We start from the raw sequence: 27,560 nt of genomic DNA on the forward strand, positions 1-27,560 counted from the left end.
AAATCGTCCCCAGTTTTTTTTTTTCAATAATAAAACACCAAGGAAAGGTGGGGAATGTGGTAAACAGTGGAAAAAGTTCAATGGAAATACTGTCATCAAGGTTTCCATTGTGCAAACTGTTACATTTAAACAGTGGAAATATCCCCAATCAGTCTTGTAACCTATACTGTCATAATCCCTTTCTTCTTCCTAACATTTCTTGGGCTTGAACGGCAACTAAAGCTGTGGTATTACTTTACATTTAACATTTTAGCTCCATTTCTGGCAAGACTGTAAGGAAAGAAAAATCATCTGAATAATGCTTATTCAGCCTGTGCCTGTAATGAACACTATAGCCTCTATGGGACACTGGCTATCATTGAATTGCCTTGAACCTGCTCTTTCCACTTCACGGTCCATCAGATACAAAGTCGCCTACAAGAAGGAGACTGGAGAATGCAAGCTGGAGATCTCCATGACCTTCGCTGATGACGCCGGAGAATACTCTGTCTTTGTCAAGAACCAGCTCGGAGAAGTCTCAGCCTCTGCCAATCTGCTGGAGGAAGGTATGTAAAAGCACGCTAATGCCATATCATGCCATGCTGAAGTGTCAGGAGAGTAAAAGGAAAAGTTGTGTTCAGTCAAGGAAGTAAGTTGCCTGAACTCATGTAACGTTAAATGTTTTGTTTTGCTAACAGAGGAATATGAACTTTACATGAAGAAATATGAAGCAACCTTTAAAACTGAAGTGACAGCCATGGTGCAGGAGCCCAAAGTGGGAGATGTTCCCCCTGTTGTTGTTACGACAACAGAGCAGATGACCACCACCATTATCTCTGGACAGGTAGGAGCATCATTAGCCACCACGATTGCCGGGTCTCTTGTGCCGTAGAGGTTTTGAAAGATGTTAATATGTCAGGGGAACTTGGAACTTTTCATATCTATATGGCCGGACTAACCTTCTAGGGGGCTGTGAGATAAACTTGAAAGGCCCTACCTCCACCACTACATCTCTTAGCATTGTGTATGCATCCAGTCAACTCCTAGTAAACACATTTGAGAGATTTATACAGGAATAGGTCTGATGGTGAATACAACATAAATTTGAGAAATTAAGATATTGAGTTTCTGACACAGGGCCCTTCTTTGGGACCTTAAGATTAGGTGATACAACAGAACCTCCTTGAGGGCTTTTGTCAATACTGATTTCAGTTGATTTTGTAATTTAGTGGTGCATAAACCATACACATACTGTAGTAATCCTGGGCCTTATGTGGCCCCTGAGGGTCTGCAGACCTTAGTTGGCACTCCAACCTTCCCAGAACCTTTCGGATATCTGTTATTATCAGGGGAAGTCTACACTGGGAAAAAGTGGACAAAGTCAAAGTTCTATGAGTTCTATGTGATGAGAATGTGGGTTGAGGTGTACCAACAGTGGAAATATCACCATTATGAGAAGTATTTCCATAATTTGCAATGTTTTTTCCATTCTTAACCCTAACACTTCTTAGGTTTACTTGGCTATTAGGGTTTTTCCAATATTTGTATATAACCATCAAACTTGCTTGAATGAATTTTGATTGACAGTCACTGTTGAAACAATGATTTGATGGTCAAGAACTCTTGAGTACCCGAGCACAAAGCAACCTCCCATCTCATTTGCAGGAATTCCATCTTTCTGCCATTGAGCTGAGGATCATCCATGAGTTTGAAATTCGCATTATGAAGATTACCTACAAAGAGATTGTGACAGAGGACGGAGAGTTGATGGTTACTGCTGCCCCCAATGAGGCCGTGCAGCCCACCTTTGACACTCCCGTCAAAAACTACAGGATCAGGGAGGGAATGGGTGCGACTTTCCACTGCAAGATGGCTGGAATGCCCCTTCCCAAGGTACTGAATGTTTAAGAAATAGGGTTTCCCTTCCCCTTTCCCTGTTGGATTAAAATGAAAAGCTCACATGAACATTTTAAAATAGTGATTGGAATATCACATTTGTATCCAAAGTGGTCTACAATGACATTTGTTTTCCACCAGATTGCTTGGTTTAAAGATGGCCAGCGTATCAGGTCCAGCGACCGTTACCAGATGGAAGTTCTTCAGGATGGACGAGCCAGCCTGCGTTTGCCGGTGGTTCTGCCAGAAGATGAGGGCGTGTACACCGCCTTCGCTTCAAATATGAAAGGAAATTCTGTCAGCTCTGGAAAGCTCTACGTTGAGCCATCAGGAGCTGCATCACCTCAACGATACACACCACAGCCAACGATGCAGAGAATTAGGTAAGGTTTCTCTCAAAGGACTTAGAGAAAGTGTAGAACAGTGGACACCTGGGTATCAACGATGACGCTTCTTCCTCAGATCCACATCTCCTCGTTCTCTGAGCCGCTCACCTGGACGTTCACCCAGCCGTTCTCCCGGACGCTCTCCTGCGCGCCGGCTTGACGAGACAGACGAGGCTCAGCTGGAAAGACTCTACAAGCCTGTGTTTGTCATGAAACCTTCCTCATGTAAATGCTCTGAGGGGCAAACTGCCAGATTCGACTTGAAGGTCGTTGGCAGACCAATGCCCGACACTTACTGGTTCCACAATGGTGAGTAAATAATATATAAATCTTCATTAAGGTGGTCCTGAATAAGATTTGTCGACATAATCAAAATCCATACATCGCCTTTTCAGGACAACAAGTGGTTAGTGACTACACCCACAAGATAGTGGTTAAAGAGGATGGTACCCAGTCTCTGATCATTGTCCCCGCCATGCCACACGACTCTGGAGAGTGGACAGTCGTCGCTCAGAACAGAGCTGGGCGGTCGTCCATCTCCGTCACTCTCAATGTTGATGGTAAGGCTGCAGCTCACTTTTTGCATTCTTTAAGCTCTGTTTTGAAGAGGATACTTATGAATATTTATTGACTTTTTTTTCAGCTAAAGAAACCTTGGTGCGCCCCCAGTTCATCGAGAAGCTGAGGAACATCAGTGTGAAGCAGGGCACATTGGTTGAACTGGCTGTCAAAGCCATTGGAAATCCCCTGCCTGACATTGTCTGGCTGAAAAACAGTGACATTATCACCCCACACAAGCACCCAAACATCAGGTATGTTTTAAATTAGCTGTATTAGCTCACCCAAACTAAGTTGACAGTAAACCCACAGCACCGTTGGAGTTATCCCTATTTGATGGATCTGTTCATCCAATATTTTGAACCTTGATTTCATATTTAATTAAGTCATTTCATATTCATTTTGATGACCTAAAAACTGACAAGTCACGTGCCGTTTACAAAATATTTGTCTGAACAAGTGCAATTATTTATTGCAGTAAAAACCCAAAAGTTTAAAAATCCATGATAAATCCATCTTCCAGGGTCGAAGGAACAAGGGGAGAGGCCAAATTCCAGATCCCATCGTCTGCAGGCACAGACAGCGCCTGGTACACTGCTACAGCCATTAACAAGGCTGGCAGAGACACCACTCGCTGCAGAGTCAATGTTGAGGTCGACTATGTTGAGCCTGAACCAGAGAGGAAGCTCATTATTCCCAAAGGAACCTACAAAGCCAAGGAGATTGCCCCTCCAGAGGTGGAGCCCCTTCACCTGCGATATGGTCAAGAGCAGTGGGAAGAGGGCGACCTTTATGACAAAGAGAAGCAACAGAAACCACAGTTCAAGAAGAAGCTGACCTCTGTCCGAATGAAGCGCTTTGGTCCAGCTCATTTCGAGTGCAGGCTGACCCCTATCGGTGACCCCACCATGGTAGTGGAGTGGCTGCATGACGGCAAACCCCTGGAAGCCGCTAACAGGTTGCGCATGGTCAATGAATTTGGCTACTGCAGTCTGGACTATGAAGTTGCTTACGCTAGAGACAGCGGCGTCATCACCTGCAGAGCGACAAACAAGTACGGTTGTGACCAGAACTCAGCCACCCTGGTCGTCAAGGATGAGAAAGGTCTTGTTGAGGAAACACAGCTTCCTGAAGGCAGGAAGGGAGTACACCGAATTGAGGAGATTGAGCGCATGGCTCATGAGGGAGGACCCTACGGAGTGACTGCTGATGAAGAAACTGAGAAAATGAAACCTGAGATTGTCCTTCTCCCTGATCCAGTCAGAGTGCTGGAAGGCGACATTGCACGATTCCGTTGCAGAGTGACCGGTTATCCATCACCCAAGGTTAACTGGTACCTCAACGGGCAACTTATCCGCAAAAGCAAGAGATACAGACTTCGTTATGATGGTATTTACTACTTGGAGATCACTGGAATCAAATCCTATGATTCAGGAGAGGTCAAAGTGGTGGCCGACAACAACCTGGGCTCAGCCGAGCATACCGTGAAGTTGGAGATTACGCAGAAAGAGGACTTCAGAACTCATCTGCGCCGTGCCCCAGAGGGTAAGGCAGCTGAGGCCACACCCGAATCTGGAAAAACATCATTTGAGGTGGTGAAGGCTGAGATACCCGCAGATGACACTCAGCTGAAAGAAGTGGTCAAGCTGAAGAAGGCCCAAAGAATTGTCCACGAGAAGTCCACGGAGGAATCCGATGAGCTGAGGGGCAAGTTCAAGCGCAGGACAGAGGAAGGCTATTACGAGTCCATCACTGCGGTGGAGCTCAAGTCACGTAAGAAGGATGAGTCCTACGAGGATCTGCTGAAGAAAACAAAGGAGGAGCTGCTTCACCGTGCCAAGGCAAAGGAGGAGGCCGAGAAGAAGAAGGAGGAGGAGCGTCGCAAGATTACAGCTAAACCTCTAAAACCAGAGAGGGTCAAGCTCTCAGCCAGCATGGAAGCTCCTAAGATCCTGGAGCGTATTACCAGCCAGACAGTCGCACAGGGCGATGAAGTCAAGTTCAGAGTCAGAGTCGTGGGCAGACCAGAACCTGAGTGCCAGTGGTTCAAGAATGGCGTTCAGCTGGAGAAGACTGAGCGTGTTTACTGGTATTGGCCTGAAGATCATGTGTGTGAACTGGTGATCAGAGATGTCAGAACCGAGGATTCTGCTAGTATCATGGTTAAAGCTACGAACACTGCCGGAGAGACTTCAGGCCATGCTTTCCTGCTGGTGCAAGGTAACAGAACTCTGGACTTTCTCCGGTTTACATGTAATTCTGCATTTGAACTGTGTCTTTTATAACAAAGGTTTTATTGTAATTTTCTACAGGAAAGCAGGTCATTACCTTTACACAGAAGCTGGAGGACGTTAACGCAAAAGAGAAGGACACCATGGCTACCTTTGAGTGTGAAACTAATGAGCCTTTCGTCAAGGTCAAATGGCTAAAGAATAACGTGGAGATCTTCACCGGAGACAAATACAGGATGCACTCTGACAGAAAGGTTCACTTCTTGTCTGTGCTGATAATTGGCATGAGGGATGATGCAGAATTCACCTGCATGGTGGTAGACGATGACGTCAGGACAACTGCCAAGCTCAATGTTGAAGGTGGGTTGGCCAACTGGCTATGGTCAAAGAGGGCAATATCTAAACATTATGGATGAGGGACAAAGAACACAGCCACAGTTTAAAAAGTCTCCATCCATCATTACAGCATTTGATTTAGCATCTGTATTATGTCATAAACAGGAGCCCCACTGGAGATCGTGAAGCAGCTGGAGAGCACAGAGGTTCCTGAGACGTACTCTGGAGAGTTTGAGTGTGTCGTGACCCGTGAGGACGCTGAAGGCAGCTGGTTCTTTGGAGAAAAGCTGCTTTCTGCCAGCAGTAAATACGTCATGTCCTCCCGCCGTGGAAGACATACCCTGTCCGTCAAAGACGTCAAGAAGGAGGACCAGGGAAAATATACGTTCAAAGTGGGCGAGTTCAAGACAAGTGCCTCACTGAAGATGAAATGTGAGTTCGGAAGTGACTAAAAGTCAAAGCTTGTCAGTCCATTTCTTACAGTGAATACATTTTGACAACTTCCATTTAGTTTCCTGTGAAATTTGATATTGAAGTTCATGATCCCCAGAGGGTGACTCCTAATGGGTTTTGTATCCCTCTGAAATTTCCTCTCGGATTAATCTTGTGCCAAAATTTCCACTTGCAAGGAAAAAAAAAATTGAAATTCAACAACATGCTTGCTTCCCAGAGGTTGAATCCTTGTGCCTTATAATCTAAAAGCTGTAAAAGTAGCTAAATCATCATCATGTTTAATGTATTGGGGAGTCAGGAATACTGCAGCCTTTAAGGGCGCACTCACACTGTCCTTCCGCACCGCGCCCCGGACTTTAGGGTACTTGTCCCATAAATTACGTCAGAGCCGTCGTAGGCCTCGTGCTCGGGCTCCTACACATGCGCGCGCTCGTACACGTGCAAACGGCTCTACAAAAGCCCACCTCTCTCAGGCGGGCCGTGGACGGCCAGCTGTCCGCAGTTATGCGCGGAGCGGGTGCACTCACACTGGTCAGACGCACTAGGCTTTAGCTGAAAAACCGGTTTTGGCCCGGTGCGGAAGGACAGTGTGAGTGCACCCTAAGGGGCACTGGTCTGACTTTTACTCTGGTTGTAGCCAGTACCTAACATGTTTGTCTTGATGTTTCAGTGCGTCCAGTGACCCTGACTCAGCCTCTGACTGACCTGATCATCTGCGAGGGTGACATCGCTCAGCTGGAGGTCAAGTTCTCTCAGGAGAATGTTGAAGGACACTGGATGAAGAGCGGAAAGCCAGTCACAGCCTCCAACCGTGTACACATTGTTATCGACAAACAGATCCACAAACTACTGATTGAAGACACCAACAAGGACGACTATGGAACGTACTCCTTTGAGGTTCCCGATCATGCAATCTCCACCTCTGCAAAGCTGGTCATTCAGAGTAAGACACATTAGTTGGATGTTGTTTTCTTCTAAAGGATTTTCAAAAGTAAATTGTTACAAACAGAATATTTTATCTTGTGTTGCAGCAATTGGCGTCTTGGTCCCACTGAAGGACACTACTGCCGTTGAGGGCACCAAGGCTGTCCTGGAGACCAAGATCTCCGCTCAGGACGTCAGCTCAGTTAAATGGTACCACAATGACAAACTGCTGACACCCAGCGACCGTGTCCAGATGGTGGCAAAGGGAGCCAAGCAACGTCTGGTCTTCAACAGGACCTACGCCTCTGATGAAGGACAATACAAACTGATGGTTGGCCGAGTTGACACCAGCTGCAGATTTTCTGTTCAGAGTAAGTTGTACTAGGAAAGGTTGAGCGAGGTTTAACCACGTGTTGATTAACGGTTTACACACATTTTGTTTATTTTTTCAGTTCGGTGAGCAAATTGACAGAATCATGCATCTTTAAGTTTATTTTAGGTACAATTTAAATCAAATAATGCCACAATCAGACGGAAATTACTCAAAAAACTCTTCATTCTTCAGTCGGCCTAAACCTGACCAGTCACACTGCAGAATTCATTCATTACTTTTTGATGCAAGACATGAACATAAACCATACAGAACGATACTGACTACACTGTTTTGTCTTAGCCTGGACAGTTAGTATGCAGGGGCTGCCGCTGCTTGCAGACACAGCTGTTCTGACTCAAACACTTCCATCTGCTGGACACTTTGATAATTACATTTTCCGTTGAGAGGTCAATGTTAAATGACCCAAAACAAAAATTATGTTTTTGATCGTTAACGTTAATCATCAGGAATATGAAAGACAGCTGGTTGATAATGAATTAAATGGCCTAACCCGTGTTCTATCCCTCAGCTGTCCAGATTGTGAAACCGATAAAGGACAAGCAGTGCGCCGAGTCTGAGAACGTCCTATTTGAAGCCGAGGTTTCTCACCCAGGCGTCGATGCCTTCTGGACCTTCAAGAGGCAGCCGCTTAAAGCCGGCCCCAAGTACAAGATGGAGTCCAAGAACAAGCGCCACACCCTGACTGTCATGAACGCAATGAAAGATGAAGAGGGCGAGTACATGTTCGCCGCTGGGGAGAAGATGTGCAGTGCTTCACTCACCGTATCAGGTAAACTGGACTACGTTTTTATAAGATTATCCAGCAATCTTCAAGATGGTTTGCAAGTAAACACAGTGTAGTGCTGACTGGACTAAGCATTAACTGACTGGAACTGTCTTCGGTCACTAGGTGGTGCTATCAAGAAGCCCCTGCATGACATGGTGGTGGCCGACTCCCAGACCTCCGTGTTGGAGTGTGAAGTAGCCAACCCCTCCTCTGAGGGCCAGTGGCTGAAAGACGGCAGTCCTGTCAACTTCAACGAGAACACAGTGAGCGAGGTGAACGGTGCCGTTAGACGCCTCGTCATCATGATCACCAAAGCCACCGATGTCGGAGAGTACACCTACCAGGTTGCCACCTCCAAGACTTCAGCCAACCTGAAAGTTGAGGGTAGGTCCAGGTTTTATGAAGGCAACAGACACATACCGAACATGTTTACATTGTTTTAGGAGGGAACCATTGAAGGACATATGTTTGAGGTATTTTATGCATTTTTATTATATATAACTATGTATTAATTTAATTTTTTTCCCAATGTAGTAGCTTACTTGCAAACAAGATACGTCATTCAAGTGAGACATTGGAGTCGCTTAAAGTTGTATTTCTACTCTTTTGAGCAGGAGTAACTTTTTTCTTCCAGATAGTTTATAAAGTAAGCCTCAATCTTGTGATGAGATAATAATATTTACTGGCAAATATCTGCTGCAACTGACCTAAGGCTCCCACAAACACATGAATGGCCAAACCCTGGGTTAACCTCGATGTTTATCTCCACAGCTGTGAAGATCAAGAAGACCCTGAAGAACCTGAATGTGGTCGAGACTCAGGAAGCCGTGTTCAGCCTGGAGCTAACCCACCAGGACGTGAAGGGAGCGCAGTGGATCAAGAACGGCGTTGAGATCCAGCCCAGCAATAAATACGAAATCACAATCGAAGGCACAGTCCACACCCTAAAAATCAAGAACTGCACCACACAAGACGAATGTGTTTACTCTTTCAAACTGGGAAAGCTGTCTGCAAACGCCAGGCTGAACGTTGAGAGTAAGTGACACCTGATTTTAACCAGAAGTACAGTTCCAAAGAAAACCGTTACATCACAAATTGTAAAACTGTAAAAATATTTCCCCTCATAGCCATCAAGATCCTCAAGAAGCCAAAAGACGTGACATCACTGTTGGGCGCAAGTGCCGTATTTGAGGTGGGCATCTCCGAGGACGACATCCCCGTCAAATGGATGTTCAACAAAGTGGAGCTGAAGCCCAACGAGAACTACAGGATGCTCTCTGAGAAGAAGAACCACAAACTGATTGTCCAGAATGTGGACAACAGCAAAGAGGGAGAGTACACCATTGTGGTGGGCCACCTCCAATGCAGCGCTCGCCTCATGGTTGAGTGTAAGTGTTAGCAGAGTACAGCACATTAGCAGTGTTTGAAGCCGACATACTTGCATTCATTTTAGTCCATTATACCAAATACTGTATGTGAAACTTACAACACATAAAATACATAATTTAGAAACCAATCAACCAGTATTAAGGCCTTCCTGCTTAGTTTGAGAGACTATACTGTATTTTTCCATATTGCGCTATTCTTAAAATTGTAACGCAGTTGAAACATTAACTTTATATTAACAGCTCACTTTCAGCCATCTTGACAGAGCTGTATGTTCATATTTGGATGAAATTTGCTGAGACTTATTCTTCTTACATTTTCCCCCCTCAGCCCTGCGAGTCACCAAACCCCTGAAGAGCGTGAAGGTCCCAGAGACCCAGGTGGCCACGTTCGAGTGTGAAGTTTCTCACTTCAACGTGCCCTCCACCTGGCTGAAGGACGGCGTGGAGATCGAGATGAGCGAGAAGTTCAGGATCGTGGTTCAGGGAAAACTCCATCAGCTGAAGATCATGAACACCAGCAGGGACGACTCTGCTGAGTACACCTTCGTCTGCGGGAACGACCGTGTCTCTGCAACACTCACCGTTACCCGTACGCTCTTCCCTTTAGCTCCTGTCATTGATGGCAACATCTATACCATAAGGCGTCTGAAAGTTTTAAGTAAACTTACCATCAATTTTGTTATTATTTTCCAGCCATCCTCATCACAACAATGCTGCAGGACCTGAACGCTCAGGAGAAAGACACGATTACGTTCGAGTTGAACGTCAACTTTGAGGGAATCACTTACAAATGGCTGAAGAACGGCGTTGAGATCAAGTCCACGGACAGATGCCAGGCTCGCTGCAAACAGCTCACTCACACTCTGAGCCTCAGGAACGTTCACTTTGGAGACAGCGCAGAGTACACCTTCATGGCCGGCTCTGCAGTCACTAAAGCGAAGCTCTATGTTGAGGGTAAGACTTATTTTTGGGATTCAATTTTTTTTCCTATGAGCTCTGGTTTGGTCTCTACCAACAACTAATAAAAGTAGCTGCTAGATGCTCCATTTTCTTCAGCAGTTGATGATTAACTGTGCCTGTGTGCTGTTTGGTGGTGGGCAGGTAGTGTACCATACAGTGGCTTTATCAAACAAACCCAACATAGAGGGAGTACAACAACCACTATTACCCAAAGAACTTCCCCAATGACCACTAGTACCTTCTCAAAAACGACCACAACATCAATTAACATGGCTGTAGAACCTCCTTGTGGTACTATAACCACCGAAAAGACCCCTAGAGTTTCTTCAATGGTCTGTAGAACTCTTTCAATAAACTGATTCTCCAATAAACCCTTAACATCATTAAGGAGTGCTTGAACCCCCTACAAGACCCTTAGACCTCCCAAAGGACCTATCTGGTATGCAAGCAATGTCAAATGTGTTTGTAAGTGGGTTGATGAGAGCATTGTGCATTGACCCATACAGTAAACTACCCAGAAGAGGCTAAAAAACCCAGTAGTTTAGTGTCATTTATTTGGGATTTCCCCCCTTTTGATGCATTTTCCTGTTTTCCCTTCCTGTTGTAGCCCGTGTGGTTGAATTCACCAAACACCTGAAGGACCTGAAGATCACCGAGAAGAAGAGAGCAACATTTGAATGTGAAGTCTCTGAACCAAACGTCCAGGTGATGTGGATGAAGGACGGTCAGGAGTTGGAGATGTCCGACAGGTACAGTCGTTCATATTCAGCTGTTAAAACACATTATACCAACATTGAGAAAACAAATGAATCATTAACATTTCTTGATCGACTTTCTTCTTCTTTTTCTTGCAGTTATAAAATGAGCTCCGATAAATTCGTGCATCGTCTGGTTCTGCCGTCAGTCCGTCTGTCCGATGCTGGAGAATACACTGCCGTTGCCGGGTCAAGCATGTCCAAGGGACACCTGGGAGTCCAGGGACGGGACATCAAAATCTCAGAGCCCGCTAGCAGGAACATCACTGTGAGTTCATATCGTTATCTACGTACGAATGTTTTGCCTCCATCATTGAACTTTGCATCAATCATAGGATAAAAGGTTTCCTGTGACTTTAAAATTAAGCTTAATTAGCTATAATGTGTTTTCAAATTGTCTGTTTTTCTTTAAAGTCTACTGAATTGTCCTGGCAGGTTCCTGTCGGTATTTTCCAGCTAAACAGGAGCAGATTTTGGCACCAGTTCCTGGAAAATACTGGAATCCTAATTCTCGGTATTCAACCTCCATTTTCTCTGTTTTCACAGGTTGTTGAAAAACAAAGAGCGACCTTTGAGTATGAGGTGAGCGAGGAGGAAGTGGAGGGCCACTGGCTGAGGAATGGAGTGGAAATCCAGTTCAAGGTGGAGGAGAGGTTCAACTACGCCACCATCAGGAAGCTGCACCGTCTCACCATCTCTGAGACCTACAGGAGCGACGCCGGGGAGTACACCTTCGTAGCCGGCAAAAATAGGAGCACCATGAACCTTCATGTCAGACGTAAGAGACTGGTCGATCAGCTTTCACATTAGTTCTGCAAACTTTCATATATTCTCAGAGATTGAGAGACATTTTTACTAACCCCTTTCTGCTCTCTGTCTTCAGTGCCGGAGCCTCCTCAGATCGCACGCGAGATGCATCCCCAGACAGCGATGTCGGGTAGAACTGTTCGCTTCACGGTGCAGGTGAGCGGACTCCCTCCGCCTCAGGTGACCTGGTACAAAGACTCCCAGGCCCTGTCCACCAGCTACAAGTGCAAGTTCCTCCATGACGGAGACGAGCACACACTGCTGCTGCTCGAAGTCTTCCCTGAAGATGCTGCCGTCTACAGCTGCGAGGCCAAGAACAACTACGGAGAGGCGACAAGCTCCGCCAATCTCACTGTGGAAGGTACGTTTTATTACAGTTATCACGGCGAGGTGTTCATTAGGATTGTGACGCTCAGATTTATTAAAAATAAAACTATTTATAGCTTACAACACAAACACAGTGATGCATAAGATGGAAGCATGACACTCTAATTTAACTTGTTTCCATAGTTGGATCTCACCAGACAGTTAATCATTATCAAATTAGTTATTTAGTCTAAAACTGGAACTTGAAAATGTGTTTTGTAGCCCTCTTTAAACGTGATGAACTTGCTCGATTACGATACTCTCATTGATTATGTTTCTGTCGTCTTGTCTGTCTCCAGTTCCTGAGGTGGTCGAATCCATGGCCCACGTGTCCCCTCCGATCCTCATCGCTCCCATGCAGGAAATCCTGGTCTCAGAGGGACACCGTGCCCAGTTCCAGTGCACCATCTCTGGGGAAGGTAGTGACCACTGCTCTCCTACTCTGGTTGTTGTACTGTCACATTTTACCGTCCAGTACATCAGATACTTGTTAAATATGAATTCAATAATAAGTGTTCAATTATAATAGTATTACTTGCTTTAATAACACAATAAAACACATGGTTCTTGACTCTGTCTCCAGATCTGCAGATTTCTTGGTTCTGTGGTGACAAAGAGATCAGACAGTCAGACATCTTCCAGATCTCTCGTTCTGGTGAAACCTGCCAGTTGGAGATTACCAGAATTCTCCACAACCACGAAGGAGAGTACTCGTGTGTTGCCACAAACTCGGCAGGAATGGTCACATGTGCTGCGACTTTGAATGTCGACGGTGAGTAATTCAGATGCTCACATGGCAACTACATTCAGATAAACTGTTGCTATCAGACCAGTATGCACGGCACGTGCTTCAACAGTCAAACTAAGAGCTTCTCTGTTTGCATGCTTTTAACTAGGGATGCTCGGATTTTCTCAACATCTGACATGTTGGTATCCACTTTAAGAAAAATCTTCTTAAAGTTTGTTTTTATTTAGAAACAAAGTCTTGAATTCTCTCCTAGTTATGGAGAACTTATCAGCAAATTATCAAACTGATTTGATAACAATGCTGAGGGCTTTTCGATCCATCAGAGCATCCATATCTGTAACTACAGCACATACTGTATGTGCAGTATACAGTATGAGAGATGTGCTTTTAGGTGCCAGAGAGGCTCCTTCTTCTCTCCAGTGCTAAAGCCAGCAAGCATTGCTTCACATTCACTTGTCAAACCCAATGAAGCATGCATTGACGCAACAACAACAAAAAAAACCTACTTTTATTGAGCCAATAAAAGGCCGCATGCATGGGTCATAAGGGGGAAGTGGCAAGGTTTCAAGCATGTGTGTTCAGAGATCACCTGCTGCTGGTCGCACAAAGATTTTAGATGACGCCATTTTGAGAAATCAGAGAGTTTGATGATAAAATGGGTATCAGTGTGTTTATATTCAATGATTCCCTTAAATTTTGTGGTAAAATTTTTCTTGACTTTTGAAATTGAAGCACCGCAAAGCCAACCTTACCAAACTCTTATAATGTTAGTTTATATCAAGAGACATAGGACCCTGGGAACATAAGGATGACTCTGTAGCCTAGCTTAGCATAAAGACTTAAATCTGAGGGAAACTTATAGCTCTGTAAAACTGAATAAAGTTAGAAAATTCACTTAGTTGCTAATGAATTCAAATGTGTTAGCCTGGTTAACAAGCAGGCTAACCTGAGCAAGCTGACGCCTTAGCTTGCTAGCTAACAAGCAATCAAGTGCACTGAAACTTGTTGGAAAATCAAGAGTCACTTGAGAAGATATCAGTTTAATCTTAAAGAGATAGCACATGTTTAACCTAGCTTAGCAAAGACCAGAAGCAGGGAGAAACTGCTAGTTGCTTCAAAAGTGAGAAAATGAAATGCAAATGTCATTTTCAGACACAATAATCAAACAAAACCTTTCCTGTTGGAACCGCCTGTAATGAAAGACTTGTCATTATCAGCAGATGGGACAAGCTATGCTAACATTAGCAAGTTAATATTAATTTCACCCTCAAACCACATACATGTTGTTGACGTGCTCACATTATCTAACTGACGCTGTTTAGCCTAGCTCAGCACAATGCACTGCAAGTAGAGAAAACGGCTAGCCTAGCTTAGTCCAGAGAGAAAATACACAAACATACGGTTGGACTTCCAATTTACCAGATATTGATCTTCTCATCTGACTCTGGCTAAGAAGACAAACACAACAGTCTCTGGTCAAGCTCACTGAACAATGTCAGTGATATGCAAAAAAATGCTTGCTAGGCTTTAATTAGTTTTAGTCTTTTAGTTTTATGCTACTGTAAAAACAAATTTGTCATGTTAATATGTCAACAAGATCTTTGTGCAACGAGCAGCTCAGCTTTCAGAAAGTCTTTGCTATGGATGATGTGAGTTAGTTAACGTCAATTGTATATTTTTAGAATTAGCTAGTAGCTACCGTAGCGGGTTTGCCTCTGTTTTGTGGTTTCCGCGCTGTGAGCGCAGCTTTCTCTTACGTGATGCATGACTGTCTCCTCTTCCTACATGAATAAGGGACGTCTTTGCTCTTGAGACATGAATCTTTATTTCAGAGGAATGCAGCATGGTCGAAACAAAGTCCAACTTTGGAAATCTAGCTTTGCGGGTTTCTCATGCTCGAGCACGGACATAATCAATAGCTGTTCTTTTTAAAAAAAGAAATTATTTTGGCTCCAGTCAAGCTTGCATGATTGACAGAGGAAACCAGCCACTGTCCACCCTCTCACTGATCCTGACCTGAACCTCAACGCTCCACTCCAACTGCACTCTTGGCAAACAAGCTGTGACACAAGTAACCTGAAGAAGTCGGCAGAGTGATGTGTTGACCTAATTCTTCTACTCTTTCTTACTGCCCAGATGAAAAAGCCTTAGCCCCAGTGCTCGACACACTAGCTGAGACTAAGCTAAGTCAGACACTGGAGGCTCAGACAGAGAGTTTCAGCTCTCTGTTGGTGGGACAAACAGCCCACAGTGTTGAGTTTTCTGAGATGTTCTCTGAGAGTTCCTCCGTGTCTTGGAGGACGGTTGAGTTTCAGATGGAGAGTGTAAACTCGTCGGAAATGAGCTCTGAGAGCAGCTTTGATATCAAACTCTCAGCCAGCCCCAAACTGCTGATGGAAATGACTGACATCCAGGTGAAAAGCGGTGAGATGGCGGAGTTCAGCTGCACGTTCAACGGGCAGCCCTTCACCGGGGTGGTGTGGGATCATAACGGCCAGAGTCTGGCGGACACAGAGCGGGTGAGGAGCTCTCAGATTGGGGGGCAGTTGTCCCTGGTCATCCGGGGTGTTGGTGTGGCAGACCAGGGTGTTTACTGTTGCACTGCCACCAACCAACACGGCCACAACAGCTCCTCTGCCCAGCTCACTGTTGAAGGTGGTTAATCTTTCTTTTTTTATCAGTCTGTCTCCCTATCTGGTCCATCCAACCTCTCCACCTGCTCCTCCTGCTTTTCCCCATCCTCTCATTATTTAATATTTCCTCTTAGCCTGTAACCCGTTAGAATGTAATAGAATAACACGCTCTATAGTGTAGTTTATTCTCTTCCTGCTGTTCCAGCTTCGCCTCGCTAACCTCATCCATCCATCCTACTAATCCCTTTAGTGTTTCAAGTCATAGCCTTATACACTCTGACCCCTAATTACTCTCCCTAACTTTATTCTCACCCAGCTAAAGAAGCTCTCAAAGCAGAAACCCCAATCCCTACCGATTCTGTGCGTAAAGTGTCTCAAACAGACAGGGACACCACTAGAGATCCCCCTGACCAAGACAAGCAGGAGGCGGTGGAGAAGCCAGGACCCACGCCTCCATCTTCCCAGAGACCTCACAGCCTCATCAGCCACCTGTATTTCCCTGATGCCATGCCTCATGACAAGCGAGGTCAACGCCTCTCCAGCTGCCCCGAGTTCCTGATCAAGCTCCCCCCTGAGCTGCTGACTAGAAACAGAGACAGCGGCTCCTTGTATTGCGTTATGAAGGAGATTCCTACTCCACTTGTCATTTGGCTTTACAACCGGTTGAATTTTGAGGATTCTGTTCCTTACTCTCTGAAACATGACGGCCCCCTGTGCTGTGTAAATGTTAACAATGTGGGACCCGGACAAGGGGGCTCTTACCTTTGCAACAAAGTCATGAAAGGTTGGCATCTGCATGCTTATGGTCATTCTGCTCGTTCGGGCTTTGTCTGGCCCACCACTTATTCACATTGCTTTCCTACACAGCCAACAGAGGCACACTTCTTCACACGGTGACACCACTTCTTCAACAAGGTTTTAACCACTGCGTTTAGGGGAGGTCACCGACCTCTGTGCCCTGCTTTAGTGACTAAAACACCGAAAGAGTAAAAAAGCGAAAGGGACACTCATATCACTGAGCTTTTTCCAAAAAACCACAGGTGCTGCACGCTAAAGACCAAAAGGAAGCATGCAAGAATTCAATTTTAAAGAAAAAAGAACCACACGGATAATATGGATGCACGACCTGTCACTGATTCTAACAGTCTTGCACCATATGAGACTTTATGTTCAGTTTTGAGAGTGATTTTAATTTGTAAACGTTTGTGTCTTTACAGTAACTGCAGGGGAGCAGAAACCTATGACTCAGGTCCACGAGGAAATGAAAGGTAAATATTGTGTCATGTCAGCAGGGGTGTCTTTGTCCATGATGCATGATGATAGGGTATTTATTTTGAATGCCCTGCTCTTTACGCTGCAGCAAGCCATTTTCCAATATACCATTTTTGATAAAATGTATGTCACATATACATGGGACAGTTGCGGTTCAGAGGTAGAGCGGGTCTGCATCCATTCGGAAGATCTGTGGTTCGATCCCTGGCTCCTTCGATCCGCAAGTGTCTTTGTCACTGAACCCCAAATGCCTTCCTGTGTGAGAATGCAGTTTGAATGATTAGATATGATGATGGGCAGGAAGCCTCTTCCATCACTGTATGAATGCGTGTGCGAATGTGACAAGTAATGTATAACGTGAAACCCTGAGTGGTCAGAAGACTAGTAGTATATGGGGGTAAAACTCGAACCCTGTTTCTCTTTGAAGATGGTCTTTGATGTCAGACGTGATTTTGTGCTTTGCCTATCAAAATCTTAAAAGCTAATGGAGGCTTTGGAAAATGGGCAGAAGTAATGTAAAGAATATACGGTTTGTCGTAAATTGGCTCAAACGGGCAAAACAATATGGTGGTTTGATTTATCTTGCAGTCAAATATAAACCACCTCAGATGCAAAACTCATTCTGTTTTCAGTGCAGCTGATTGTATTTTGGTTGGAGTGTGTGTCTCATTTTACTTTAAACTGTGATTATTCCACTCAGCCTTCTCTAGCTCAACCATCACGGTGGAAGAGGAAACCCAGGAGTCGTACTACACAGGCTTAAAGTTACCAGATAAAACCAGAACACTTGAACTTAAGCCGGAGTCCAAACGCTACTCCAGCACTTTGGAGAAGAAAAAAGAAAAACCAGTTTTCCTCAGTGAACTTTCTCCAGCAGCTGTGACTGTTGGAGAAACTGCTAAGTTTACCGTCACAGTGTCCGGTTTCCCTAAGCCCGCTGTTCAATGGTTCCACAACGGGCAGACCATAACAACTTCGTCCGTGTACACGTTCGTTCACGAGCGAGATGAGTATAGCTTGATCATTAACAAAGTTGAAAGGGAGTTTGAAGGAGAGTACTCCTGTACTGTCAGCAATAGATTTGGCCAGTCGACTTGCACTTCTTATTTGCATGTTCAGGTGAAGGAGCCAGAAAAGGAGGAAAAGGTCAACAAGAGAACATTTGTACCAACTGGCAAACCCCCAGAGTTCACAAAAACTATAGAATCTCTTCAGTTGTCGGAGGGAGGGCAGGCTTTCTTCAGGTACATCGTGACCGGAGATCCCCTCCCTGAGATTCAGTGGCTTATAGGCACCTTACACATCCAGCCTAGTGGGTTCTGCATCATTGTGAAAAACCCGGATGGATCAGGCTTTATTAATATTAAGAGTGTGAATCAAGAGCACAGCGGCATCTACACCTGTAAGGCCTCCAACCAATATGGGGAAGCCTCTTGTACCGCCGAGCTGCTGGTGCTCAGTGAAAAAGCTCAGGAAGAGAAGTTAGTTAAGAAAACCAAAGGTTTGAAAATATCCATGACCGAACAAACCACAGAATCTAGATTATACCAGAAAAGAACTCTGTCTGATCAGATGATTTATACCATTAGCACTGAAGACCGCCAGATTATTCCTAGCGAGGAGGTGCGAACCCTCAGGGAGCTCGATATCTCTGCTGCCACCCTTCATCGGGAGCAGCTCACCCACCAGGCTGCAGTGCTGCAGTCTCATGAAATAGAGGAGAGAGTTTCTTTGGCTCCCACTCATCCACCTCAGGTCTCTGCTGTTCCCATGAAACAGCTTCACATGGCGACTTTCTTATCTTCAGTCCAGGAGAGACAAAAGATTACTGAGGAGCACTCTGAACGTATTCTCAGCCCTGAGATCGTAGAACTCGAGTTAGCCAAAGAGCAGCCATCAAAACTCATGTCGGCCACATCCGAAGAGGTCCTCCCACTCTCTACAGTGAGAGCCGAGGTCTTGACAGGACCCAGAGCCCCAGAGATTGTGAAGACTTTGAAGGAACCCAGGCAACTTGTTAGCAGTCACCAAGTAGAGTCCACTCTGTCCATCCTAGGTGAGACTTCAGGCGTCACCCACAGGCCAGAGGAAGAGAGGAGTTTCAGAGTCACAGAGGGGGTTAAGATATTATACTCGGCTCAGTCCACAGGGCAACTGTCAATCAAAGAAAGACACTCTGAGCCTCTGCCAGCTTTAGATGCAGCCACTAACCCCATGATTGAGAAAGAGCAATCTAAGCCAGTGGTAGCACCAGTGAGCGAAACTAGATTGGCTTTATCCAAGGAGCAGACATTTGTAATGAAGAGACCAGAGCAGGAGAGTATCACTCCATGCAAAGATACGGTCTGTAAGTTAGCTATAACTACTGAAGAGAAGTACGAACTCCAAGGTGAACAGGCCGGACAGCTGCCAGGTATAGCATCTTCGGTTTGTGTGCAGCCTCAGAAAGAAGGAGAAAGGCTCCTGAATCTGCAGGTTTTCAGTGATCAGGATGTTTTACAGTCTGAAGGTAGGTTCAGCAGCGAAAAGCCCTCTACAGAGCAGGCAGAAGCAAGGAAGAGTCCAACTTTGTTGCATTCAGTGACTCAAGAGGATCAAAGAACTATGGTTTGCGAGGTAACTCCAGAGTTCTCAGCAAGGACTGATGCAATGTCCATTCAGCTAAAGAAAGAGTTACCGCCAACAAAATATTTACAGTCAATTCATTCTTTATCAGTTTTACCAAAGGAAGGAATACTTTCCATCACTAAACCGGATCAGCAGATGGCAACGCAGAAACAGGAAAAGGCTAGAAGTCATGCAGCTACCTCAGAAGAGAGAAGGGAGATTACAGCAGATTATCACAAAGATCTTGATATGTCGGTGACTGGGTTTGAGTCAAAGCTTAGAACTGAGCCCAGGCCTCCGAGCATCCTCACAGTCTGCTCCCAGCCTCTGCAGCTTCCAAAGGAGATGCCTTTTGTTACTGATGTAAAGCAGCAGCGAGCACTGGTCCAGAAAGAGGACTACTGGAACATCATGCATTCTTTGAATGTCACAGACACTCACAGTCTCGAGGAAGGTCACACTAATAGCATTAAAACTGATGAGAAATTCAAGTCTGAGATGAAAACTGAGCCTAAGATACCCAAGAAATCAGTTTATATAGAGGAGAAGGCAGTTGCCACTGAAGGCTGTAATATCTTAGAAGCCGCTGAGCAGGACTTTGCAGTCCAGATCCAGGAGGGCCAGTCGGTCCGACAGTCGGTGTTGCTTGAAGAAAAGCAGGTTATTATGGGAGAGAAGTCAAGTGAGATACATAAATCTGAGGGTTCGACTGTCAGCATCATGACGCAGCCTAAAGGAGTGCTGTTTGTTCATGAGTCTCAGGACACTCTGACCCTACCTAAAGAACTCCACTTTGTTATTCAGATTCCCAAACCGTCAAGTTTGAATATACGACGTCAGCTCAGGGACGCTCTTCAGTCTGCTGTGGCCAGTGATCAGCCGGTGCTACTAGCTGATGTCATAGGAGGGTTAGAGGCAGTGAAGGTACAGGAGGTGAAGGTTCAGAGAGAGCCTAAACGGGCCGCATATACATACCTGATCACAACACCAGGTGCCCCCATGGAGTTCACTCTGTCTTTTGAAGGTGAATACCCTCAGACAGCTGACCTCAGGTCTGAACTCCAGATAGCTCTGCATGCTATGGTTTTCCAGGAGCAGCAAAGCCTTACATTAGAGCAACCTGGCACCATGCAGATTGACATGCCTCAGAAAGCGCTGGTCAGCTCAGCGCCCTCCAAAGAGATGTTGTCATCTGTGGTGGACACCATGATGGTGGCAGAGAGTGCAGTAGGGTTTCCTCCTGCTGTATCTCAGTCTGCAGCTATCAAAACTGAAGCCAGGGCTTCCTTTCAAAGCACAACAGTTGAAAGTCGGACTGAGATCCATGAGTCTAGGCAGGTGAGCAGGAAGACAGTCAAGTCCACCGCTGCTGAAGTGACCACCACAGTGCCAGTGGGTCAGATTCCTGTTGAACAATGTCTGGACATTTCTGTCCATGGAGAAACCAGAGAGGAGTATCTTTCAGAGGCAATCATGATAAGTGAGTCCTCGGACAGTCGGGTAGATTATCCCGTGGTCGTTGATACTCTGGAAGAAGTTCGCGCTGAGGAAAATGGCATGGCAATTTTGACTGCCACTATAAAATACGTCACCAAAGTTAACTGGTTTTTCAATGGGCAATTGTTGAAATCTGGCAAAGAGTTCAAGTGTTCCAAAGACCACGACACATACACATTGGTTATCAACAAAGTGGTCAAGGAGAAGCATCAAGGAGAATATGTCTGTGAGGCTGAGAATGAAGCTGGCAGGACTACAACATCTTCAAGACTCACTGTGGTCTCAAGAGGTTTGATGATGGACAATTATTTTATATCATCATCAACTAACATCACTGTCTGCAAACCTCAATCATGATTCAACACTTGAATTAACTGGGGACAGTATTCATGAGTTGAATGCCCATGGAAACCTTTAAAGACTGAACTGGTAATACACAGTCTCTTAAGGATTCTTTAGGTATTTTCCTATCAAAATTTGGATGTTTGAGGTTTTCACCAGACAGTAGTGACATCCTCTCTTTTCCTTCAAGCTCATCCATTCCTACAAATGCACATCACCCCCATATCAATTCCTTTGTCCTTTCAAGAAATCACCTTTGACTTTAAAACTCCATAAGTCCTCATGCGTGGTCCGTTCCTCTTTGCATGCTTTCTCTCCTTTTCTTATCACTGAATTCCTTTCATCACATCTTCAACCCGCATTCATACCTTTTTTCTCCTCCACAGTCACAACAGGATAACTGTGTGTGTCACTTTCCATCCCAGGTTCACTACATCCCCGCTTCCAGTAGAAACATTCCTTTTTGCTTCAATTTCACCAAATTCTGTTCATAATCTTTCTCTTTTTATTTCTTTCTTTCCCAAAACGCAGTGAAACCTGTGTTCAGGCACAGAATTGCCCCCTTGGAGATCAACATTGGCAACGCTGCCAAGTTTGAATGTGAAACTGAGGATGCTCCAAATGTGAGCTTCAAGTGGTTCAAAGATGGACACCCCATCAAAGAGGGTGATAAGTACAGGATTATCAGTCGCTTCAGGACTTCCTCTCTGGAGCTTCTGAGCCCAAACAAGGACGATAGTGGTGAATACACCTGCAAGGCGTCCAATCAGCACGGTGGTGACGAATGTTCTGCTTCACTCAATGTGACAGGTAAGAGCCATGCATGTTTCCTTCCTATTCGCTGGTTGGGTTTGGAGCTGTTGTTTGTTTTGAAAGAACATTGAATCTAGAGCTGTTGATGAGTTATCATCTTTTGTCGTGTAATTATAAATATTTCTTTAATCTTTCTTTCTCTTTTTTTGCCTAACCGGCTCGTTTTGGTTAAAGTAAAAGGTAAAAAAGGTAAATTAACAGGGTTTAACATATAACTACTAATGTGTTTCTGTTTTTCTTAATTCTTATAGAGCAATCCCCCCCTGACTTTATAACTAAACCTGACCCTCAGACTGTGTATGTTGGAAAGAGGGCAATGATACAGTGTGTAATAACAGGATCTGCTCCACTGAATGTTGTCTGGCTCAAAGACAACCAGGCCTTACCCAAAGTGCCTACACACTACCAAACGTCTTGTGACAAGAATAAGCACACTCTTGAGATAACCAAACTTGAGCCAGCTGACTCAGGGCTTTATGTGTGCAATGTGTCTAATAATGTTGGGACAACTGAGTGCAGCACGGAGCTGCGTGTTATTGAAAAGCCCAACTTTGTAAAGCCCCTGGGTTCAGTTGCTGCTGTGGTTGGAGCTCCTCTGCACCTGGAGTGTCAGGTGGATGAGGACACTGGAGTAACTGTCACATGGACCCGAGATGGTAGAAAAGTCCATCAGTCTCCAGACTGTAAACTGTCTTTTGAGGATAAGACAGTTACTCTTGATATCCTAAAGACCACACTGAAAGATTGTGGAAATTATGTGTGCACCGTGACAAACGAAGCTGGGAGTGCAACTTGCTCCACCTCGGTGAAAGTACAAGGTAAGAGCTTTCTAGTACGTTTTCATGGCTACTGCAGCATTTGAAGCTGTTGCAAATCTGCAGTACTGAAAAATTAACACGATTGCATTTTGTGGTGTCCTATTCAGGTAAAAGTGCAGCTTCAGCTGCCAATTTTTCAAAGCTTAAATCTTTTCTCTTTCAATGCTGGGTTTTTGTTTTAAAATGACTTCTTTGACTTCATATTGGCTCTTTCTAACCACGCACCTCTCCAGAGCCGCCAGTCTTTGTAAAGAGGCTCGAAGCCACCACAGTTTGGAAGCAAGGCAGCACTGCACGTCTCCAGTGCACGGTCAAAGGATCACCTGAACTTCACACTGCCTGGTTCTTGAATAACAGCCAGTTGTCTGCTGGTGGCAGATATGGTATCAGCCTGAAGGATGGTGTCACAACTTTTGAGATAAAGGATGTCATGTTGAGTGACAGTGGGAACTACACCTGTGAGGTTCTCAATGAGTCTGGGTGCGAAAGCTGCAGCACAAAAGTAACAGTGAAAGGTGTGTAGACTTAGGCTATTTTACTAAAGAACCAAGACTTCAGTCAGAACAAGAACCTATCTAACAGAACTATTTGTTCCCCTTTAGAGCCGCCATCTTTCAGAAAAGAGTTACACTCCTTAGAGGCGGTCAGAGGATCTGTAGCTGTATTGGAGTGTGAGATTGCAGGCTCCTCACCATTCGAGGTGGCCTGGAAAAAGAATAAAAAACGCCTGTCAGCAGATAAGAAGTACAAAATAGTGTCACAGGGATCCCTGACCTCTCTGGAGATCCACTCATTTGAGAGCGCTGATGCTGGCGAATATGAATGTGTCGTATCAAATGAAGTTGGAACAGTCACCTCAATGTCATTGGCTAAACAGAAAGGTTAGTTATGTAAAGAAATACAGGACCCAACAACTTAAATACTGACTGTACACCCCTTGGCTGCTGTTTATATCATTATTACGACCACTGTTATTTCAGATCCACCTATGTTCTCAAAGAGGTTTGAGAGTGCTACAGCAGTGTTGGGAAATACAGTGAAGCTACAGGGAACCCTTAAAGGCTCAGCTCCCATCACTGTCAAATGGATGAAAGACGATGTGCTGCTAAGAGATGATGATCCAAATGTCAAAATGACATTTGAGAACAACGTCACTAGCATTTCCTTCTCATCCGTTGAGATAAAGCACGGCGGCAAATACACTTGCCTTGCCGAAAATGAGGCGGGACAGCAGAAATGTGAAGCTGTCTTAACAATTCAAGGTTAGAACAGATTCCTATTTATAAGAAGTATTTACAAAGTACAAAGAGTATAACATAAATGATATATAAATTATTTAATTAATTTTGTATTATAGAACCTGCTAGGATCTTAGAGAAAGCAGCGTCCATCAGTGTGACCGCGGGAGATTCAGCCACATTGGAGTGCACAATTTCCGGAAGCCCAGACCTCAAAGTGAAATGGTTTAAAGAGGGCAAGGAGATGATCAGTGGCCGTAAATATAAGATGACGGTGAAGGAGAACACTGCCATCTTAAAGATTCTCACAGCAGATAAAGGCGACACTTCAGAGTACAAGATGGAGGTGTCCAATAAAGTTGGAAAAGACCAGTGCACCTGCTCAGTCACTGTTATAGGTTAGTTTTAGCCAAGAATACAACTTTAATAACAACTTAGAGATCTGGCCCTTAGTGATAGTTATGTGTTATATGATATATTTCCTTACACAGATCGTGCGGTTCCACCGTCCTTCACCAAATCACTAAAGAAAGTGGATGGAAGAATTGGTAGTACTGTTACCTTGGAGTGCAGAGTTGCTGGATCTCAACCGATTGTTGTTTCTTGGTACAAAGACGATAAAGAGATCCACAGCAATGGCAAATATAAGCTTGTATTCAGTGAGATGAAAGCCTCTGTGACGATAACTGACCTGGAGCAAAGCGATGGTGGAGTTTATAAATGCCTGGCCTCTAACGATGCCGGAGAAAAAGAGACCAGTGGTACTTTGTCCGTCAAAGGTCAGAGGAGTTGAATTACATAAACAGGCAGACATTACACATGATCAGAAGGTATTGATAGGCTGTGAACATGTGTGCTCTTTTTCTTCCCAAATAATTCCAGAGCCTCCCACCTTCACGGTGACACCTGAATCCCAGGACGCTTCACCGGGATCAAATGTTGTGATAAAATCAACCTTTACAGGATCAGCTCCTCTGGTTGTGAAATGGTTCAGAGAGGAGAAAGAGATTTTCACTGGAGCAAAGTGTTTCATAAAGAAAGATGCCTCTTCAAGCTCTTTGGAGCTTCACTCTGTGAAACCCAGTGACTCGGCTAAATACACATGCCAAGTATCTAATGATGCTGGGAAGGTGGACTGCACTGCAGTCCTCTTTGTAAAAGGTGCCGTTTCATTCTTTCTTTTAAAAAGGTGATATGCTGAAGTGTGGTTTCCTCTACTTAACCTCTTGTTTTTACTGTAATTGTTACTGTTAATTTACAGAAGCCCCAACATTTGCAGTGAAGCTCGAGCCTTCACAGATGCTGAAAACTGGACAACCTCTGAAGTTGTCCTGCAAAGTGCAGGGCACCCCTGTTATTAGCATCAAATGGTTTAAAAATGGCTCAGAAATCACTCCAGACTTCAGACACACAATGTCCTTCGACAGCTCAATAGCCTCTCTCGAGATAGAGAGCTGCTCTGTAGAGGACAGTGGAGATTATGTCTGTATGGCGTCCAGCGAGGCCGGCAATGACCAGTGCAGCAGCTCAGTAACAGTGAAAGGTTGGTTCAGTCTTTGGTAGTCTTCTTCATAGAGTTTACTCTGTTTTTATTAGATACAAGGTAGACTGTTGGTTCGAAGTCTGGTCCACATTGTTCTTTAACATGTTCAACACTGCCTACATTTACTGGAAGTCTTAGGACTGTGCAGAGGTGATATCCCCGTCTATCACCGCAAAGACCTGCAGTTTCACTTCTGGTAATCGTCCCATCCAGCTTGCTTGTATACTCCACCAAACACAATTGGCCATGTCTTCAGGTGGGAAGCCAGTGAGTGATCGCAGCCTTTATTTTTCACACCGGTGTTTTTTTGACTACCATTAGTTCCTGAACCGGTTGATTGGCGACTTTAAATCACCCGTTATGAATGTAAAGATATATGGCTGTCTCCGAGTCAGCCCTGTGATTGACAGGGTGTACCCCACCTCCTGCCCAGTGTGCAAGGGATCTACTCCAGCCCTCCATAACCCTCTAAAGGATAAACAGCTATAACTAATGGATGGATGGATGGACAAACTCCAACTCAAACCCTTACATAACGATGTTATACCCTCCCCAAGGTTAACTATCAATCCGAAAATTCAGTGTTTTGTTTGCTGCTCTCGAGTTTGCTTCTCAACATATTGCAGCAAATTGATGCACCGTCATCTGTGCATTGACTTTGGAGATAACCAACGAGAGTGAAGTGTATTTGTAATGTTGAGGCTCTGAACAGCTTAATGAATTATGTGGACCAGACTGGCCTCATGAAACCAGAACCTACTCCTCAGCCCTTTATTGCCTTAAAGTATAACATTAATCATCTTTCTTTATAGAGCCTCCAGTGTTTGTGAGGTCTTTCGAATCAGCTGAACTTGCAAAAGGATCCGACATTATCTTGGAAGGAACTGTCTCAGGTTCCCCTCCATTTGAAATAAGTTGCTTCCTCAATGATAAGCCGATCAGAAATGACAAAAGGCATAAGATCAGTGTTGAAAACGACACTGTAACTCTTCACATCCCAAACTGTGAGATCGGAGACGCTGGGACGTACCAGTGCACTGTTGCAAATGATGTTGGGGAGACATCTTGTTCTTGCCAGATTTCACTGAAAGGTCAGTCAAAGGACAGTGTCAGATACTGCCGACCAAAGTTAGCTTCCCAAGTTTTGCCCAGTTGCCTATTAATTGAGTTTTTATGCAAATTTTAGCAGCTCAGTTTGGGGCATTTTGGACACATTTTGGCATTGAACAACATGCATGTGTATGATAACAAAAGTGTAATCCAGGTACCATAACTGTCTCTGAAGTGTATTTTAGTCCTTAATATTTGTATAGGTTGTTCTTGTTTTTCTTATCCAGACAGCAGTTAGAAGGTTAGATTAAGAGGAAAAAGATTTGCAATGTCGATCACCTGTATTTGTGTAAATCGTCCTACAGCCTACAGTCTGATCTTTGGTCTTCTCTCACTAGAACCACCATCATTTGTTGAGAGACTAGAGGATATGTCCTGCATGGTGGGCACTGAGATTTCTATGAAGTGTATGTTGTCTGGATCACTTCCAATGACTCTCTCCTGGATCAAGGATAATCATGAGCTCACAGAAGACGAGCATGTTAAGATGTCCTATGAAACCAAAAGTGCCGTGTTGAATTTGAAAAATACTCAATTATCACATGGTGGGAAATATGTCTGTCAGGCACAGAACAAAGCCGGGACTCAAAGATGTGCCGCTGTGCTCATAGTTACAGGTTTGTAGGATGTTTGTTACTTGTCTTAACTGCTGTTGCTTTCATGTCAAGCTTCACGTTTCATCTGTTGCATTAACACCTCCAAGTGGTAACAGCTAACTCAACTTTTGGACCATGTTGTTA

At 44.7% G+C, this 27,560-nt stretch overlaps 2 protein-coding genes across 26 annotated transcripts in view; both read left to right on the forward strand.

Annotated features, from left to right (window-relative positions):
• The window catches only part of ttn.1 (titin, tandem duplicate 1), a 188,754-nt gene that overhangs the window by 16,680 nt on the left and 144,514 nt on the right, over positions 1-27,560 (forward strand). For 21 of the 25 annotated variants that reach the window (XM_083921679.1, XM_083921699.1, XM_083921701.1 and 18 more), the window contains 36 exons: positions 403-545; positions 678-823; positions 1,645-1,872; positions 2,017-2,258; positions 2,338-2,570; positions 2,657-2,821; positions 2,905-3,073; positions 3,343-5,039; positions 5,132-5,410; positions 5,552-5,818; positions 6,510-6,782; positions 6,871-7,134; positions 7,666-7,926; positions 8,047-8,307; positions 8,695-8,958; positions 9,051-9,311; positions 9,640-9,900; positions 10,005-10,265; positions 10,879-11,020; positions 11,126-11,294; positions 11,573-11,804; positions 11,910-12,194; positions 12,499-12,618; positions 12,783-12,971; positions 16,798-16,848; positions 21,830-22,108; positions 22,363-22,929; positions 23,163-23,444; positions 23,532-23,810; positions 23,910-24,191; positions 24,287-24,565; positions 24,659-24,946; positions 25,050-25,328; positions 25,429-25,710; positions 26,523-26,801; positions 27,159-27,437. In XM_083921679.1, coding sequence (XP_083777805.1) covers positions 403-545; positions 678-823; positions 1,645-1,872; positions 2,017-2,258; positions 2,338-2,570; positions 2,657-2,821; positions 2,905-3,073; positions 3,343-5,039; positions 5,132-5,410; positions 5,552-5,818; positions 6,510-6,782; positions 6,871-7,134; positions 7,666-7,926; positions 8,047-8,307; positions 8,695-8,958; positions 9,051-9,311; positions 9,640-9,900; positions 10,005-10,265; positions 10,879-11,020; positions 11,126-11,294; positions 11,573-11,804; positions 11,910-12,194; positions 12,499-12,618; positions 12,783-12,971; positions 16,798-16,848; positions 21,830-22,108; positions 22,363-22,929; positions 23,163-23,444; positions 23,532-23,810; positions 23,910-24,191; positions 24,287-24,565; positions 24,659-24,946; positions 25,050-25,328; positions 25,429-25,710; positions 26,523-26,801; positions 27,159-27,437 — 10,238 coding nt within the window. Of the gene's footprint in view, positions 1-402; positions 546-677; positions 824-1,644; positions 1,873-2,016; positions 2,259-2,337; positions 2,571-2,656; positions 2,822-2,904; positions 3,074-3,342; positions 5,040-5,131; positions 5,411-5,551; positions 5,819-6,509; positions 6,783-6,870; positions 7,135-7,665; positions 7,927-8,046; positions 8,308-8,694; positions 8,959-9,050; positions 9,312-9,639; positions 9,901-10,004; positions 10,266-10,878; positions 11,021-11,125; positions 11,295-11,572; positions 11,805-11,909; positions 12,195-12,498; positions 12,619-12,782; positions 12,972-16,342; positions 16,365-16,797; positions 16,849-21,829; positions 22,109-22,362; positions 22,930-23,162; positions 23,445-23,531; positions 23,811-23,909; positions 24,192-24,286; positions 24,566-24,658; positions 24,947-25,049; positions 25,329-25,428; positions 25,711-26,522; positions 26,802-27,158; positions 27,438-27,560 lie in introns of those variants that run through there. The other 4 variants (XM_083921691.1, XM_083921692.1, XM_083921693.1 and 1 more) reach the window with 3 other exon arrangements.
• On the forward strand, positions 15,215-16,254 carry LOC310953011 (myosin light chain kinase, smooth muscle-like; the record flags this gene model as incomplete). The annotated part of the gene is made up of 3 exons (XM_083921903.1): positions 15,215-15,602; positions 15,897-16,106; positions 16,205-16,254. The coding sequence occupies 3 exons, from the start codon at positions 15,215-15,217 to the stop codon at positions 16,252-16,254; spliced, it is 648 nt and encodes a 215-aa protein (XP_083778029.1).

The sequence above is a fragment of the Echiichthys vipera genome (assembly GCF_963691815.1).
Source record: "Echiichthys vipera genome assembly, chromosome: 10".
In the NCBI taxonomy this organism is placed as follows: Eukaryota; Metazoa; Chordata; class Actinopteri; order Perciformes; family Trachinidae; genus Echiichthys; species Echiichthys vipera.